The 14,418-nt window shown below is 46.5% G+C and overlaps 1 protein-coding gene across 35 annotated transcripts in view; it reads left to right on the plus strand.

The window, feature by feature from the left end:
- Nucleotides 1-14,418, plus strand: part of CLASP1 (cytoplasmic linker associated protein 1) — a 2,584,612-nt gene that overhangs the window by 1,084,876 nt on the left and 1,485,318 nt on the right. For 25 of the 35 annotated variants that reach the window (XM_069616701.1, XM_069616702.1, XM_069616704.1 and 22 more), the window contains one exon: nucleotides 11,311-11,337. The exons of the other annotated variants lie outside the window; for them this stretch is intronic. In XM_069616701.1, the coding sequence (XP_069472802.1) occupies nucleotides 11,311-11,337 (27 nt within the window). The remainder of the gene's footprint in view (nucleotides 1-11,310; nucleotides 11,338-14,418) is intronic. 35 annotated transcript variants of the gene reach the window in all.

The following is a 14,418-nucleotide window of genomic DNA, read 5'->3' on the forward strand; positions in this document are numbered from 1 at the left end:
TCCTGACGTTCAAGCCCGGCTTCTCAACATGCCCTTTGATGGTGTACATCTTTTTGTCAGCAAGGCTGATTAGAGCCTTGAGACCTCCAAAGCTGCAGCGAAGTCGTTGAGCGCTGCAGTTCGCCAACCTCCGCCTTTTCGTCCTAGGGGACAGCAATGGAAGGGAGGTTCCTTTGGATACTACTCTTCCTTTGGTAGACTGAGGGGAGCTGGCAGTCAAAGGGGCCAACGTAAGAGTACCAGAGGTGGAAAACAAGGTACTCGAGGTGCCAAAGCTGCTCGGGCAGTTGCCTCTTTGCCCTCAGGCACTGCCGCAGCTGCTTCCACTCAGTCATGAGGCCATGTCCCATGGTTCGCCGGTTAGGGGAAGGCTGGCGCAGCATCTTTTAGAATGGTATGCAATTACTTAAGATGTGTGGGTTCTGGAGATCATAGCCCACGGCTACTGTCTTCCTTTCCGGCAGAGGCCTCCCAACAATCCACCAGGGAATCTCTCTTTGAAGAGTCCGGATCCGCTCCTTGCGCAGGAAATCAAATCCCTGCTGGAGAAAGGTGCCATAGAACTGGTGCCTGTAGCGGAGAGGAACAAGGGATGGTATTCCCCATATTTTTGTATTCCGAAAAAGGACGGTGGATTGAGACCCATCATGGACTTGCGTGGTTTGAACAAACTCCTCAGGAAGGAAAAGTTCAAGATGGTTACTCTTTCTCAAGTCCTCCAGGCCCTTCAACTTCAGGACTGGTTGGTGTCTCTCGACCTCAAGGACGCTTACTTTCATGTGCCTATTCATCCCAAGCACAAGAAGTACCTGAGGTTCGCGGTTGGCGGCTCGCATTTTCAGTTTTGGGTCCTGCCGTTCAGACTGACCTCCGCCCGAGGGTCTTCACCAAGCTCATGGTGGTGGTGGCAGCGTATCTCAGGAAAGGGAGGATTCACGTCTACTCCTACCAGGACGATTGGTTGATCAGGGCGCGCTCTCCTGAGCAAGTCCTGGATCATCTGTCCGTCACCTGCCACTCCCTTCACAGGCTGAGCTTTTCCCTCAACTTAAAGAAGTCCCACTTGATACCCTACCCAGCGGCTCCAGTACATCGGAGCAGTGCTCGACCCATCCCTGGGGCAGTGTTCGCCTCCCAAGGTGAGGGCTCATCGCATTCTGCAGATGGTCAACAAGTTTCAACATACCCAGAGTCTCCCGGCGTTCGAGTTCTTGAGGTTGCTCGGCCTCATGGCATCCTGCATTCTTCTGGTGCCAGAGGCCAGGTTGCGAATTAGATCTCTGCAATGGGCTCTCAAGCTGCAGTAGTCGCAGTCCTCCGGCAGGATGTCGGACCCTGTTCAGGTGCCACCCTCGGTCGCCCAGGATCTTCTGTGGTGGGCCGTCGAAGGCAATCTGTTGAAGGGGGCTACATTTTGGCTACCCTGGCCGGAGGTAACGATCGTGACGGACGCGTCCATCACGGGATGGGGAGCTCATGCCAACCAGTTGACAGCGGTCGGTCTCCGTCAGTCAAGACTCCATATCAATCTGTTGGAGCTGAGGGCCATCAGGCTAGCCCTGAAGGCTTTTCTGCCATCTGTGTGGGGGAAGAATGTCCTGATTCTGACGGACAATACGGTGGCCATGCACTACCTCAACCAAAAGGGGGGGCAGGGGGGGGTCTCCCTCTGTGCAGATAGGCGATGCAGCTCTGGTTCTGGGCCATCCAGCAGGACATTTCGATCTCGGCAGTTCATCTGGCCGGAGACGAAACGAGACGGCGGACGCTCTGAGCAGGCAGAGCACAGTCTCTCACGAGTGGCAGCTGGCTCAGGATATTCTGCTGGAGATCTTTGCCCTTTGGGGGACCCCAGAAGTTGATCTCTTCGCCACCGGTGTCAACCGGAAGTACGAAAGATTCTGCTCGCAGGAATTCCCTCCAAGAGGAGCCTTAGGGGACGCGTTCGTGGTGGAGTGGTCCTTCCCACTGCTGTACGCGTTTCCTCCAATCCCTGTCATTCTGCAGGTGCTGCGGAGGTTACGGAGGTTCGGTTCTCGGATGATCCTCATTGCTCCGGCATGGGCCAGGAGAACGTGGTACTCGGACCTTCTCGACATGTCCATCTGCCCTCCATGCCGTCTTCCCTACCGAGACAATCTGCTCTCACGGGAGGACGGTCAGGTTCTTAATCCAGAGGTCAAGTCCCTCAACCTTCATGCTTGGCTTCTGAAAGGTTGAGGTATAAGGATTGGGACCTCCCTGAAGACGTGATGAGGTGTTGCTTTCGGCCAGAAGGCCCGCAACCAAGTTCCTGTACCGTTGCCATTGGAGAAAGTTCTGCGACTGGTGCAGGGTTAAGAATGTGGATCCTTTTTCATGTGCCATTCCTGTGTTTCTGTCTTTTTTGTTTTCATTGGCCCACAAGGGCCTGCAAGTGGGTACCATTAAAGGTTACCTGGCGGCGCTGTCCATATTTAAGCGCTCGTCTGAGGAGTGTTCTTATTTTAAGATTCCTTTGATTTCTCAGTTTCTGAAAGGGCTTATTAATGTGTTCCTACCGTCGCCTTTCCAGGTGCCAGGTTCGGATTTGAACCTGGTTCTAAAATTCCTCATGGGAGCTCTGTTTGAGCCTTTACATTCTTGCCCTTTGAGACTGTTTACCTTTAAAACTGTATTTTTAGTTGCAGTTAATTCCACTCGCAGAGTGAGTTAGTTGCAGGCACTATCCACCAAGCCACCCTTCACGGTGTTCCATAAGGACAGGGTTGTCCTTAGGGTATGTCCTTCATTTCTTCCGAAGGTTGTGTCGGAATTTCATTTAAGACAGAAGGTCATTCTTCCGGCGTTCTATCCTCCTCCGCATCCTGATAAGGAAGAGGAGAGGCTCCATAGGTTGGATCCTAGGAGAGCGTTAAGCTTCTACATCTCACGCATGTCCCGGGTCAGAGTGGACGATCAGCTCTTTGTAGGATACGCTGGAAGGCGTTTGGGTCAAGCGGTTACTAAGCAGACGTTGTCCAGATGGATTACCTTGACCATCTCGAATGCTACCGTCTGGTAGGTAAGGACCCTCCGGTAGGCTTGAGGGCCCTGCTTTGTAGAGGAGTGTTCCCCTTCGTAACATTTGTGAAGCAGCCACATGGGCCTCTGTCCATACTTTTATCAAACACTACTCCCTGGATACTGTCCATGGGAGGGATTTGGCCTTTGGTAAGGCAGTCCTATATTCTGCAATTTGATTGGGCATTCTAAAATTCTAAATTCTTTTCCCACCTCCATACATTGGTACTGCTTTAGGAGTCTATTATAGATGTGGAATACGTCGGAGGAACCAATCCCTTTGAAGAACAAGTTACTTTCTTACCTGGTAACGTTCTTTCGATGGGATGTTCCGACGACGTATTCCACATCGCCCCCTCCCTACATGCCCCTCTACAGAATTTCTTATGCGATTGCAGCTTTGGTTTCCACAAGGCTTTCTGTAGTCATTCTGGCAGAAGATTGGTGCCACACGTTCTGGGGAAAAAACTACAACTGAGGCTGCAGGCGTCGTGCGTCCTACTTATAACATCCGGTGACGTCGGCTCGACGGAAGCCCTCGAACAGCTCATCGACGCAGGACGCAGACGCCGAAAATTTTCCGAAGCAGCACAGCTGTGGTGATTATCTGTCATAGATGTGGAATACGTTGTCGGAACATCCCATCGAAAGAACGTTACCAGGTAAGAAAGTAACTTGTTCTTCTTTAACCGTCAGTTTTAAATAAGCATTCTTTAAAAAGGGCATTGTGCAACAATAAAAATGCACTTCAAAGTACTTTCTCAGAATCAAGGCAAAGCAAGTAGATACTCTTTAGAGATGATTCATACACACTTCCTACACCCTGAGGTGATTTCACTAACTAGGACAGTATTGGCATTTATATATCATCTTTGTACTTGGTAAAGTCTGAGGTTGGTAGAAAGGAATGGTTAAAGGAAGGGAAAAGGTTAAACAGGTTCTCAGAGCATGTGAGCACTTTTAAATCTGCCAATGAAGTCTAGATGAACGCCTTTCCCAGCAATATTAGTTAAAAACCCATGTATCACCTATGAGGTACAGTAAGAATCAAAGTCGATGGACTAGAACAGTCTGCAGGGAGCCAGGACAGCCAAAGTCAATTGGTGCAAGTCTATGGAGCTGAGGCACTTCTTAGATAGCAAAAAGTATTGCACAAAGTTAGAGAGTTTGTTGTAGAAAATCACTGTTTGGACACAAGCTGTTACGCTTGTGAAAGTTAGAGCTGAATTCAACTCTAGAAATGCAGCTACTGCAAGTCTCAAATGAGAAGAACAGAACTGAAGACAAAGAGTTAAGTTCCCCAAAGTCATAACAGTACTTTTGGTTAGAAGAGGTTCCAGCTGGCTTCTGTCTGGTTGCAGTGATGCAGATCCTGTGTTCCTGGGCCTCTGTCGTGGGGAGAAGAGGGACGACATCTGGAGGACTCCTGCACAGCAATTCAAAGGTCGGCCACAGCTACGGGCGTTCTTTGGCTAAGCAGCACTTTGCAGTTTCAGTGCTCGGTAAACAGCACCACTGTGGATCTTGAGTCCAGCACTCTGGTGAGGTGACTCGAGCTTGGGTCGTCCTGCTTCCGGAGGCTTCTTAGGAGACTCCTGGAGCTTTTGACTGGCTTACAGACATTGCACTACGGATTTCTCAACGCCTGGCACTCGGTTCCAGCAGCAGCAAAGTAGTACAGCCAGTTGGGGAAGGTCTTCCAGCAGTTCGTCTTGGGGTTAGTTGGTCCCACTAACCCAAGGGAAGAAGTCGTCCTTTCCAGAGCTTCTCTTGTCGATCAGAAAGAGGAGTTTCAGCACAGCAGCAGGGCTTCACTGGGCAGTTCAATGGTCCAGGAGGATGCAGCAAGCTTTGTTCACGGTTTCTTCTAGTGGTCGACTCTGTCTTCAGTCCAAGAAGCCTTGCCTTCTATGCAGGTTTCTCCCATTCATGCACAGCCTAGCTGTCACTCTCACAGCAGGGTGGCTGTCATGCAAGGACAGCCCGCCAGCCAATCAGGACTGGGTGCATTCACGTTACCCTGGAGACTGAGGACAGGGGAGTTTCGGGCACCTCCCTCACTTCCTGCCCTTGCAGACACACTGGAGCCAGAAGCGGTTTTCAGTACTGAAATCAACCAAAAGCAAAATGAACAAAGGGCTCAAACCTGGTTTGGCGCACAGAATAAAACCCAAGAAAGGCCTCACAAACAAGAAATGGCGAAAAAAGAACGTGCCCATTTTGACACAATGATCACCCATGGGTGCTATACTGCAGCTGAGGATTCAGCCTGCAGTAAAAAAGCACAATAGTAGGAAAATTAAACCACTGCCACCAGCCTTTTAAAGTAGTGAGTGTAACATAAAAAATGTTACATGAGTAAGTAGGATATGGGGCTTCTGAGTAACCCCCAGCACTCCTCATCCAATGGGGTGTGTGGGAGCTAATAAAAGAGAAGGTAAGTAAAGTCAATTTCATTTTTCTTTTCTTGGGAATAGTAGTTCACACAAGAAAAAGGTATTTAAACCTTAGGAGAAATATAACCGATTTCTCTGTGACACTGCACTGAAGGTGCTGTTTCACCATACAAAATGTAGATGCCTCCGGAGTTTGCCATACTCCATGTTAGGGAGAATTCTCATTTTATGACTAATTTCCCTTACCTAGTGAGTCCCCCAGCAGCTTTTCTGAAGTGTGCTTTTCTAGTTGGTAAGAGTGTACCGCTTTTTCCCCACTCTTACTTGTGTTTTGCCATGTGTATTTCCTCTGTTTTTTGTGGTTGTGGACTCTGGAGTACACCACTTCAGTAGCCCCCTTCCTTTGTGAGTTGCACAGCACCTTCAGTGACACAGGGTTGCTTTTAGACTTCCCACTGACTACATTTCTGAGGCTGACTACTGTCCCCCAGAAAAGGGTAAAGTGGCCATTAACTTTACTTAGTAATTTAACCACAGATCCAGTACACCCCATCTTACATGGAGTACTGGAAGTGTTAAATCTTAGCCCTTTTTATCTGTACCTCCTAGATCATTGTTTTCCTCTTAACATTGTGACATGGCTGGTGGCAGTGGTATCTACTCTAATTTTCTACCGCGGTTATTTTATAGGCTATTGTATTAGCCTCAAACTTAAACCCGCTTGACCAAATGCTTTTTCTTTTGGCTCCGGTGTGGTTTATTCGCCATTTCTTTTTGTTAAACTCCTTCTTGTGTTTTACTTTGGGCGGCTCTTTGTTCACTGTCTTTTGGCAGGCTTCTGCCAAGAAGCCCCCCTCAAAGCGCCTGGGTGTCTAGGTGGGCTGAATGTGAGGGAGGGGTGTAGTCACCCCCTGCACAGGGTATCGTTGGAAACCCAAGTTGCACTTTTTCATGATTGGCTGAGGTGGTTGTCTGGGCTGGACAACCCCCCTGCTGTGTGATTGACAGCCAGGCTGTGTTAATGGGGGATTTTCGCATAAAAAGCAGGTCTCTTGGGCTGGAAGTCAGAGTCACCACTGGAACTACAAGGAACCGAAGAGAAGCGGAGGAGAGGTCGACTGCTGCAACTATCCCGTCGCGGTGAAGCCCTGCTGCAGTCCTGAGCTATCTAGCCTTCAACAATTAAGAGAAGATCCAGTCCGGAGTCTTCTTCCCTTGAGCCTGGTGGTGATAACCAGCTCATCTTCTTCAGCCAGAGGCCCCCTTCGTGGTTGAAATCTCTGCAAACTGCTGTAGTGGTCCGGATAGCCACCTGAAGAGCCTCTCCTGTTTTTAAGGAGCGCACCTTTTATTCATCGTCGCTGCTACCGGCCTCATCCCTTTGTGGTGTAGACCCCCTTCATCGTCCTTCTTCGTGCCGAAGCCAGGAATCGTGGGTCTACAGGAAACTACCAGGAACAACTGCCTTGGCACCAGCTTCTTCTTTGAAAAGGTACTGTGTGCTGCTTGAGGAATTTTGGGTGAAATCCCTATTTCTCTCTTATAAGGCTTGCCCTTATTTTTCCCTCCTCCTTATAACTTTTGCTTCCGAACATTTGACAATATCTAAAGTACTCTTGGCAACTTTGAATCGCGAACTATCCGACGTGTGATCCTCGACACAGGAACCCGGTTCCACTTGACACTGGCTCCGGCCTCTTGACTCTTGAATTTCTGTCCATGAGTTTTTTTTCGATTCTGCTTGCGTAACTAACATATTGCCTATGATTTTTGCCCCCAACTCTTTTTGGGTATCTCAGGTGCTAAGTGTGTTATTGCCCCAGTAGCATTTCTTGCCACGGATACACGTTTATTTAGTAGACCGAACTGTCAAAAAGTGATCGCAATCGTATTCACGGTAACAGGTATTGTTCCGTAACACTGGTTCTCTTAAACACAGGGTACTTAACTTGATTCATACCGTGCAAAGTGAATTGGTCAGTCGTAGTGTATTTAACCTGTGGTTTTAAATTTAATAGAAGTGTTGTGTTGATAACGAATGGTTTTAAAATAAATGTACTTATATTTTTCTACCTGAAACCTTGAGTCAGTGTTTGCTTGAGTCACAGTAATTGTCCCTTCGTGTAATTTCTCCTACTGTTCATATACTCTTGAGATAAGCCTGGCTGCTCCGCTACTGCTACCACTTTAAAATAGTAGAACAGGCTTGTACCAAAGGTAAAACTTGTATTGCCACCTGTAATCTTAATTGTGTGTAGTGGTCCCTAAGGGCACTGCACAGGATTCTGCCTAACACTCCAAAACAAAGGAAACGCATAATCCGAATAAGATCAAAATACATGAGAAAGTGAGAAAAAGGGCTCGCTGCAGGGTTGAAATTACAAAGTCCTAAAGTCCAGCAAACAAGCTGGGCGTCTAAGGTTGAAGGGAATTAGCACAGAAATTTGAATTCTCACTAACGGGGTAGTATAAAAGGATGCACTAAGCCCCCATACCTCAGTCACCGCCCCCCACCCCCGCCTCTGGCTCAGCCTGCGAGAGGATGCAGTAAAGGGGAAAAGCATTGAAATAAGAATACTAGGAAACCACTACTGACCATGATCTATGGACTTCCAAGCAGGTAGGCTCGGAGAGGGATGAGTAGTCTGCTGGAGAAGAATCCAAAGGGACAACATTACCTGTAAGTAATTTATCCTTCAATGGATTCCATTCACGAAGCTAAACCAAGAAGCTCTGAAGGACTGCCCTACCAAAGTGCGCATTTGCTCCATGGGCCAAGCCCAAGCGGGCATGCTTGGCAAACGTTTGTATAGAGGTGAGCAGAGGAATCCGCAACACCTCTGGTAGAGTGGGCCCTACGTCCTGCTGGAACTGCCTTACCTGCGTATTCCGAAATGCACAGCACCATTCAGCGTGATGTTTGCTTAGTGACTGCTCGCCCCAACCTGGATTGTGAGAAGGCAACAAACTGGTCATCCTTCCAAAAGGGGCCCATCCTGGCCAGGTAAAATCTCAGCGCCTTCTTAGGATCCAACATGTGGAACCTCGCCTCTTCCTTAGGGGAATTGGAGAGGAAGGTAAAACGCTGCAAGGTCTATGCTCTTGCCAAGATGAAATTCCGACACCACCTTTGTCAAAAACGTGGGGTGCACCTTCAGTGTGACCAACTCCTTAAAAAAAAAAAAAACCTTAGGAAAGGGCCTTTACTGGTTGAGTTGTTGAAACTTCACGTCCGGAGATGTGTCCAGTCCACTGGCATTGTGGAGGCCCTCCGCTAGTTGCAATCGTATCCAGTGATGGTCGCCTACAAATTCCTGTGGCTGAAAGGCTTTTTTTCAATTTTTCAACTCACATAAATGTGGGGAGTGCATTAGGGTAATCATTTATATTAAGAGGAGTATGGGGGACTGCGATTGGTCTCCCCCACATATATATATATATGCATTGAAAAGTACAAAAACAAACTGCTTTTTCAGCTGTGGGATTTTTGTAGGCGAGTTTATCACCACACCTGGTTCGCCATAAATCAGGCATCTGGTACAAGGTCACACCCCCAACCTGAATGGAATCTGGTTTCCCTCCTCATCGAATATGGACCACATTGAATCGTACACCGAATGAGGGTCTGGTGCAAAACTCTGATCTTGCAGGACTGGTCGAGGAGCCTCTACTCCCGAGTGGGCTTCAGGCGGCTTTGGCGGAGTATGTGGTTTTTCTCGATGGGCGTGCAACCCTTTCTGGTTTGCTTTATCCCAGACTGACCCAGTGCAGTTTGAGCCGGATCGGCCAGCTGCGTTGGGGCGCAAGCCGTACCTGTGAGGACTTCTCAAAAATGAGCATTTTGTTTTTAGATTCCTCCCACTCCTTCCTAGATGCACCCTTTGCAGGGTCCGATTTACCCTTATTGTCTGCCGAGTCAGAATCACGTCTGCACTTTTTCTTGTGTGGCCATGACAATGAGTGGTGCGATTTGCTCCGAGAGTGGGAGAGTTTCTACAATTTCTTTTTTTTAAGGGGGGTTTCTTTTTGGCGACGTCCTTCACAACGTTTTTGGGGTGTTGGATCCTCTGTATCGTGCTCCAATGAGCATGGATGGCGGTCTGCCAAGCGTTCACTCACCGCTTTCTGGTTCATCAAAAGGCAGAACCACATTGCTCCATGTCATGCCCTACTCCAAGACACCACACACAGTGTGCAGGTCTGTGAGGGACATTTTGGAGTTGCGGTCCTTGCAAAGTTTGAACCAGACAATTTAGGCTGCGACAGCCTGATGCAGTTTTTCAATGAGATAGAAAATAAGCGTGTTCCTAATAGTGTGCTAAGCATGTAAAAAAATGGAATTGGGGTATGGGGTCGTAATACATCCTTTCATACGACATCAGACGTTGCGTCCAATCGAGGAATGGCATTGCCATATACGAGGGAGTCATTGACGGTATCGAGCGGCACAACACCCCGCCATCTCGTCAAAACGTTTTCTTAACAGCTGATGCTGGATAGCTATCTATCAAGATGAGGAATCTGTGGGAGAAGGCAATCCATTGAAACAAACATTACCAAAGCGAGGGAGGCTTTCCTCTTACAGATTTCTCAACTTGGAAAATCTTTCAAATCTCTTCAGAAGTTGACAGAGGGAGGAGAGCAAAGAACCATGCCCTAAGCTGGGAAACTGAAATGCTGCACAACCAAATTTGGTGTCCGAACCCTTTAAGTAATCCAAGCAGTGGTATTTAGTGAAGCAGTACAATCTCACTGCCTGAGAGATGTTCTCAACAGCGGGATCCTTCTGTGAGTAAGTGCTAGCCCCCAGGCCTGTGATAGAGTTGCTCTTGAGACCTGCAGGCACTTCCTTGTTAGCCAGATCATAGCATTACAAAATGCAGAGGATAATCTATCTCGGCAGAGTCGTTGGTAACAGCCCAGCAAGCCAGTGCACCAACCAACCTGATGAAAAGTTGTTAGTTTTTCTGGATTTCCCTTTTCCTGATTCATAGTAAGTGAAAGCCCTCTTGGGTCTTAGACAATGAAGCCTTCCCTCCATCTTATATAGTTGAGAGAGAGAGAGAGAGGAAAGAACAACAGAAGATGGATCACCTGTGAAAGCCAACTTGCGTGACCTTGGGAAGAAATCACTGTGTTTTTCTAGGTAAAACCACCTTGGGGAAGACAATGTAAGGGGGGCTTAGCAAAGAGCCTGTAGGCCAAAATAGAGGCGAAGTTGAATCAACAGATTTGACTGCCTCCTAATGTAAATATGGCAATTCTGGCTCTTACCTTATGAAGGAGGAGGAGAATACTTTAGACTTATTGCACATGTCACAATAACTGCAGATTCGGAATTGAACAGGATCAGGTTATGCAGCACATTTTCTTTAGACATGATTGATGAATAAGCATTCACTGTGCATTATGCATGCGTGATGCAACCGTACAACAGATGATGCAAGATATGGACTGAAGTATGGCAGTTTACCAGTGTCAGTAAAGCATTATGTCCTTAACTCAGGACATTTTCCATTCCATCTCTTTATTTCTGGAATGCTATATTACTCATCTTAAATTTTGTATGTTTTTTTTCACCTTTGGTCACTGAAAGCATCATAATCTGACAAGTAGGTAGGAGCCTTATCTGCTGCTTTTAATTGAAAATTCAGTATTTTTGATCATGGTTACCTCATTACAATTTCAAGGGATGTAATTGTGTAAAAGGAGCAGACATATTGTAGAGCAAAAGTAAATATTAGATTAGTTTAATAAAAATGATTTATATACTAGTACACTTGTAATAGTGCAATGTAAAAAGGAAAATGCATGCCATTGTACATCTTTTAATTCACTCTTTGCCCTGTCTTCAACCTGCATCTTAATCAAGGATCAAGATCTGCTAACCCTGCTGGTGGTAAGATATCTGTACCTCTCTGTCCTTTTATTTTACTTTCTATGTGAACCTTTATTTGCAAAACCTATTTTTCACTCAATGTTCCATTAGGTTTCATTTCCATTGCATTTTATTTCCCTGTGCTTGGATAAGTGTTTAAAACAGTGAATATAATTTGATAAAAGAAATAAATGATCTGACACTTTTTTAAATCTTGTTTAGTTAGTTTGTAGTGTTCACAAACTACTTTCAAGAAAGTCTTTCATTTGCCTATGTGAAATGAGTATGTTTTCGTTCACATTTTTGCAAATAAGGCACAAACATTGAAACAAAACAGGAATTATCAATATTTTATACCTGAGCTTTACATGCTTTAGAGCAAAGGTTGTGCATGAGACCCTCATTTTTTTCATCAGAATCAGTATTTTGTGCTTGTGTTTTTTTGTAAAGCTCTGGTTTATTTTAAAGCTGTTTAAGGTAACAAAGCTCAATAGTAATCACTCCGAAAAAAAGCTTCTTAATTATTGGTTATAGTTGTGATTTGTAGGGTGTGCTGAATAGAGCATGCTCTGATGTGCTGGAGTGATGTCATGCTTGAGTGGAATCTTGGGTGAATGAGTGCAAGCTGTGTGGAGTGCTTTTAGAGTGACAGTTGGAATGGGACTGGTTGACCTGTGGATGTGCAGGTGTTTCTGACTTTGGCATTTGATATTCTTCACTCTATTTTAGCAGAATAAAGTAGTATTATTTTGTGTGCATGTAGCTCCTGACTGGTCCCTTCAGGTAAGAGTTATGCAGAGTCCTACGACTGCATATACATAGCGCTTACAAAAGTGATTTCTCCATTCGCAAACCTGGGGATCTCTCGGATATAGTAAAATGTCATAGGCTATACGGAGGGTTGTGCCTGCCCTGCAACATTAAAACCGGACTGCATTTTAATGGATTCTTTCCTCCCATGTGTACCTCATCTATGATATTACTATCCCAGCGCAGCTGTTTTCTGGAAACTTGTTTGCCCTCAAGTGGCAACAGCGCAGCGCCGCGCCATCTGCCACCTCTATGCTCCCTGCGCCAGATATGACGTTGGTGCCAGTAAAGATTTGCTTTTTTCAAAACAGACACACCATGCTCACTGTTAGCCTTTCATTGCCCACACATCCATTCCTGGGAAGCCATTACATTACTGTTTCCCATCTCCGGCCCCTGTCGTACACTCCCTCCTCCATGCCCACCCCACTTTATTCATATTGGCCCAGAAGTACAAAATTAAATGAACGAGAAAAAGATGCCTGTTGTATGTGGATTCTAGACAAAATCTGCTTGCATTCAGTAACCATATTAGAACAATGGTGCATAAAAAACAATGCCTTCACTTATTGTGGGCTGGACATTGGCCATTTGTATTTGTTTTATTTCTATAGCACACCGAACCCAAGGGTATCTGGGTGAAATTTCTTACAGTACAAGTATCGCAAATCCCATAACCTTGTCTCAAAAACAATATAGAGTGCAAGTTTCAAACAATGTGGCTTGAGACAACACACAGAACCCTGTCCTCTTGGCTAAATTTAGAACAATATAAGACTGATATGTTATAAGCAAATTGTGTGTGTGTATAGTTTGAGCTTGGTTAGGTCAAATAGGGGTCTACGCATGGCGCTGGTGCTAATCCATGTCAGCGCACACCTCTTGCATGTCTGATTCGGGATGCAATGGTAAGTACGTTTTGGTGGTGGAGGGTAGTATCTGCCTTCCTCAGGACCAAAGCATATAGAAATATTTTGTGCCGATCTGGCTCTTTATAACATGGTCCACCTTATAGACTTAATGCTAATTAACTCTGTTATCACCAAGTTGGGCACAATATTTATTTCCGAGGTGGGGCCATGTTACTGCTATCCTGCCCCATAGCCCCCTCTGGTCCCCTGTGATGTCTCTGTGCCCCCCACTGCCCTCTGGTCCCCTGTGATGTCTCTATTTGCCCCCTCTGGTCCCCTGTGATGTCTCTGTGCCCCCCACTGCCCTCTGGTCCCCTGTGATGTCTCTATTTGCCCCCTCTGGTCCCCTGTGATGTCTCTATGTGCCCCCCATTCCCCTTAAAGGGTCCTGTGATTTCTCTCTCTGCCCCCCCCCCTTCCAACCCTCTGGCCTCCTTATGCCCCCCTCCCCGCCTGCTTTCTAGCTCCCTTCTGTCACGCTTTTCCCTCCCCCCTTCACTGCAGGAGCTGTCTTGACTCACTATGGTTTTACCATCTCCGACTTGTCAACGCTTGGATCTGACTTTATGGACATATTGACTTTGGTGCTTCACCTTGTCGACTCTCATGCTGGACCTCCCTGGATCCCGTACTCTGGATGGCCCTGATTCATACTGTGCCCATCGTCTTCTTGAATCCCTGCCTAAATTTTTTTTTGTTCCCGGCAACATTTTGTTTTTTATTGTCCTCTGCAACTCTATTTTGCTCTTCCCTCTGCTTCTCACCTCTGTTTTCTCTGTTCTCTCCTCCTCACTCTTCTCCCTCTCTCCTCCCTCTCCTACTTTTTTCTTTGCACTTTATCAGACTTGTCCTTGGACCTAGTATGATAGCAACAATTGTTTGTCTCTTCTCCCCCTCCCATACTTGTGCTCCCGCCACCCAATCCAGCACCATCTGAAATGTCTGACCTAGTACGATAGTCGCTTGTTTTGTTCCTCTCCCTTCTTTCTCCTCCCCTGTCCTTCACCTCTTGTTATATTCCAGCTCTACCAGAAATGTCGTCCGGCCTAGTACAGTAGTCGCCTGTCTGTTTCCCATTTCCTTTCTATCTGTGTTTTAGCACTTGCACTATCTAAAATGTCGCCAGGCCAAGTACGATAGTTAATTTCACATTCTTGTTGTTCATGGCCTGTAACAATGTCATTGTATTTTCCCTTGTTCCCTCCCTTGCCTTGAAGCACTTTGAAACACATTGTGTATAGGCGTTCATATCATCCTCTTGATGGATAAGGAAAAGCTTCTATTTGGACCGGTCAGTAAAGAAAATTCAGTGCCTTGCTATTCAGAGTATTATTATTCCTTTCGAGCTGTCTGTTATCCTCATTTCACATAAGTCTATTTT

This window comes from Ambystoma mexicanum, chromosome 9, assembly GCF_040938575.1.
Source record: "Ambystoma mexicanum isolate Mex_15411 chromosome 9, UKY_AmexF1_1, whole genome shotgun sequence".
Taxonomy (NCBI): Eukaryota; Metazoa; Chordata; class Amphibia; order Caudata; family Ambystomatidae; genus Ambystoma; species Ambystoma mexicanum.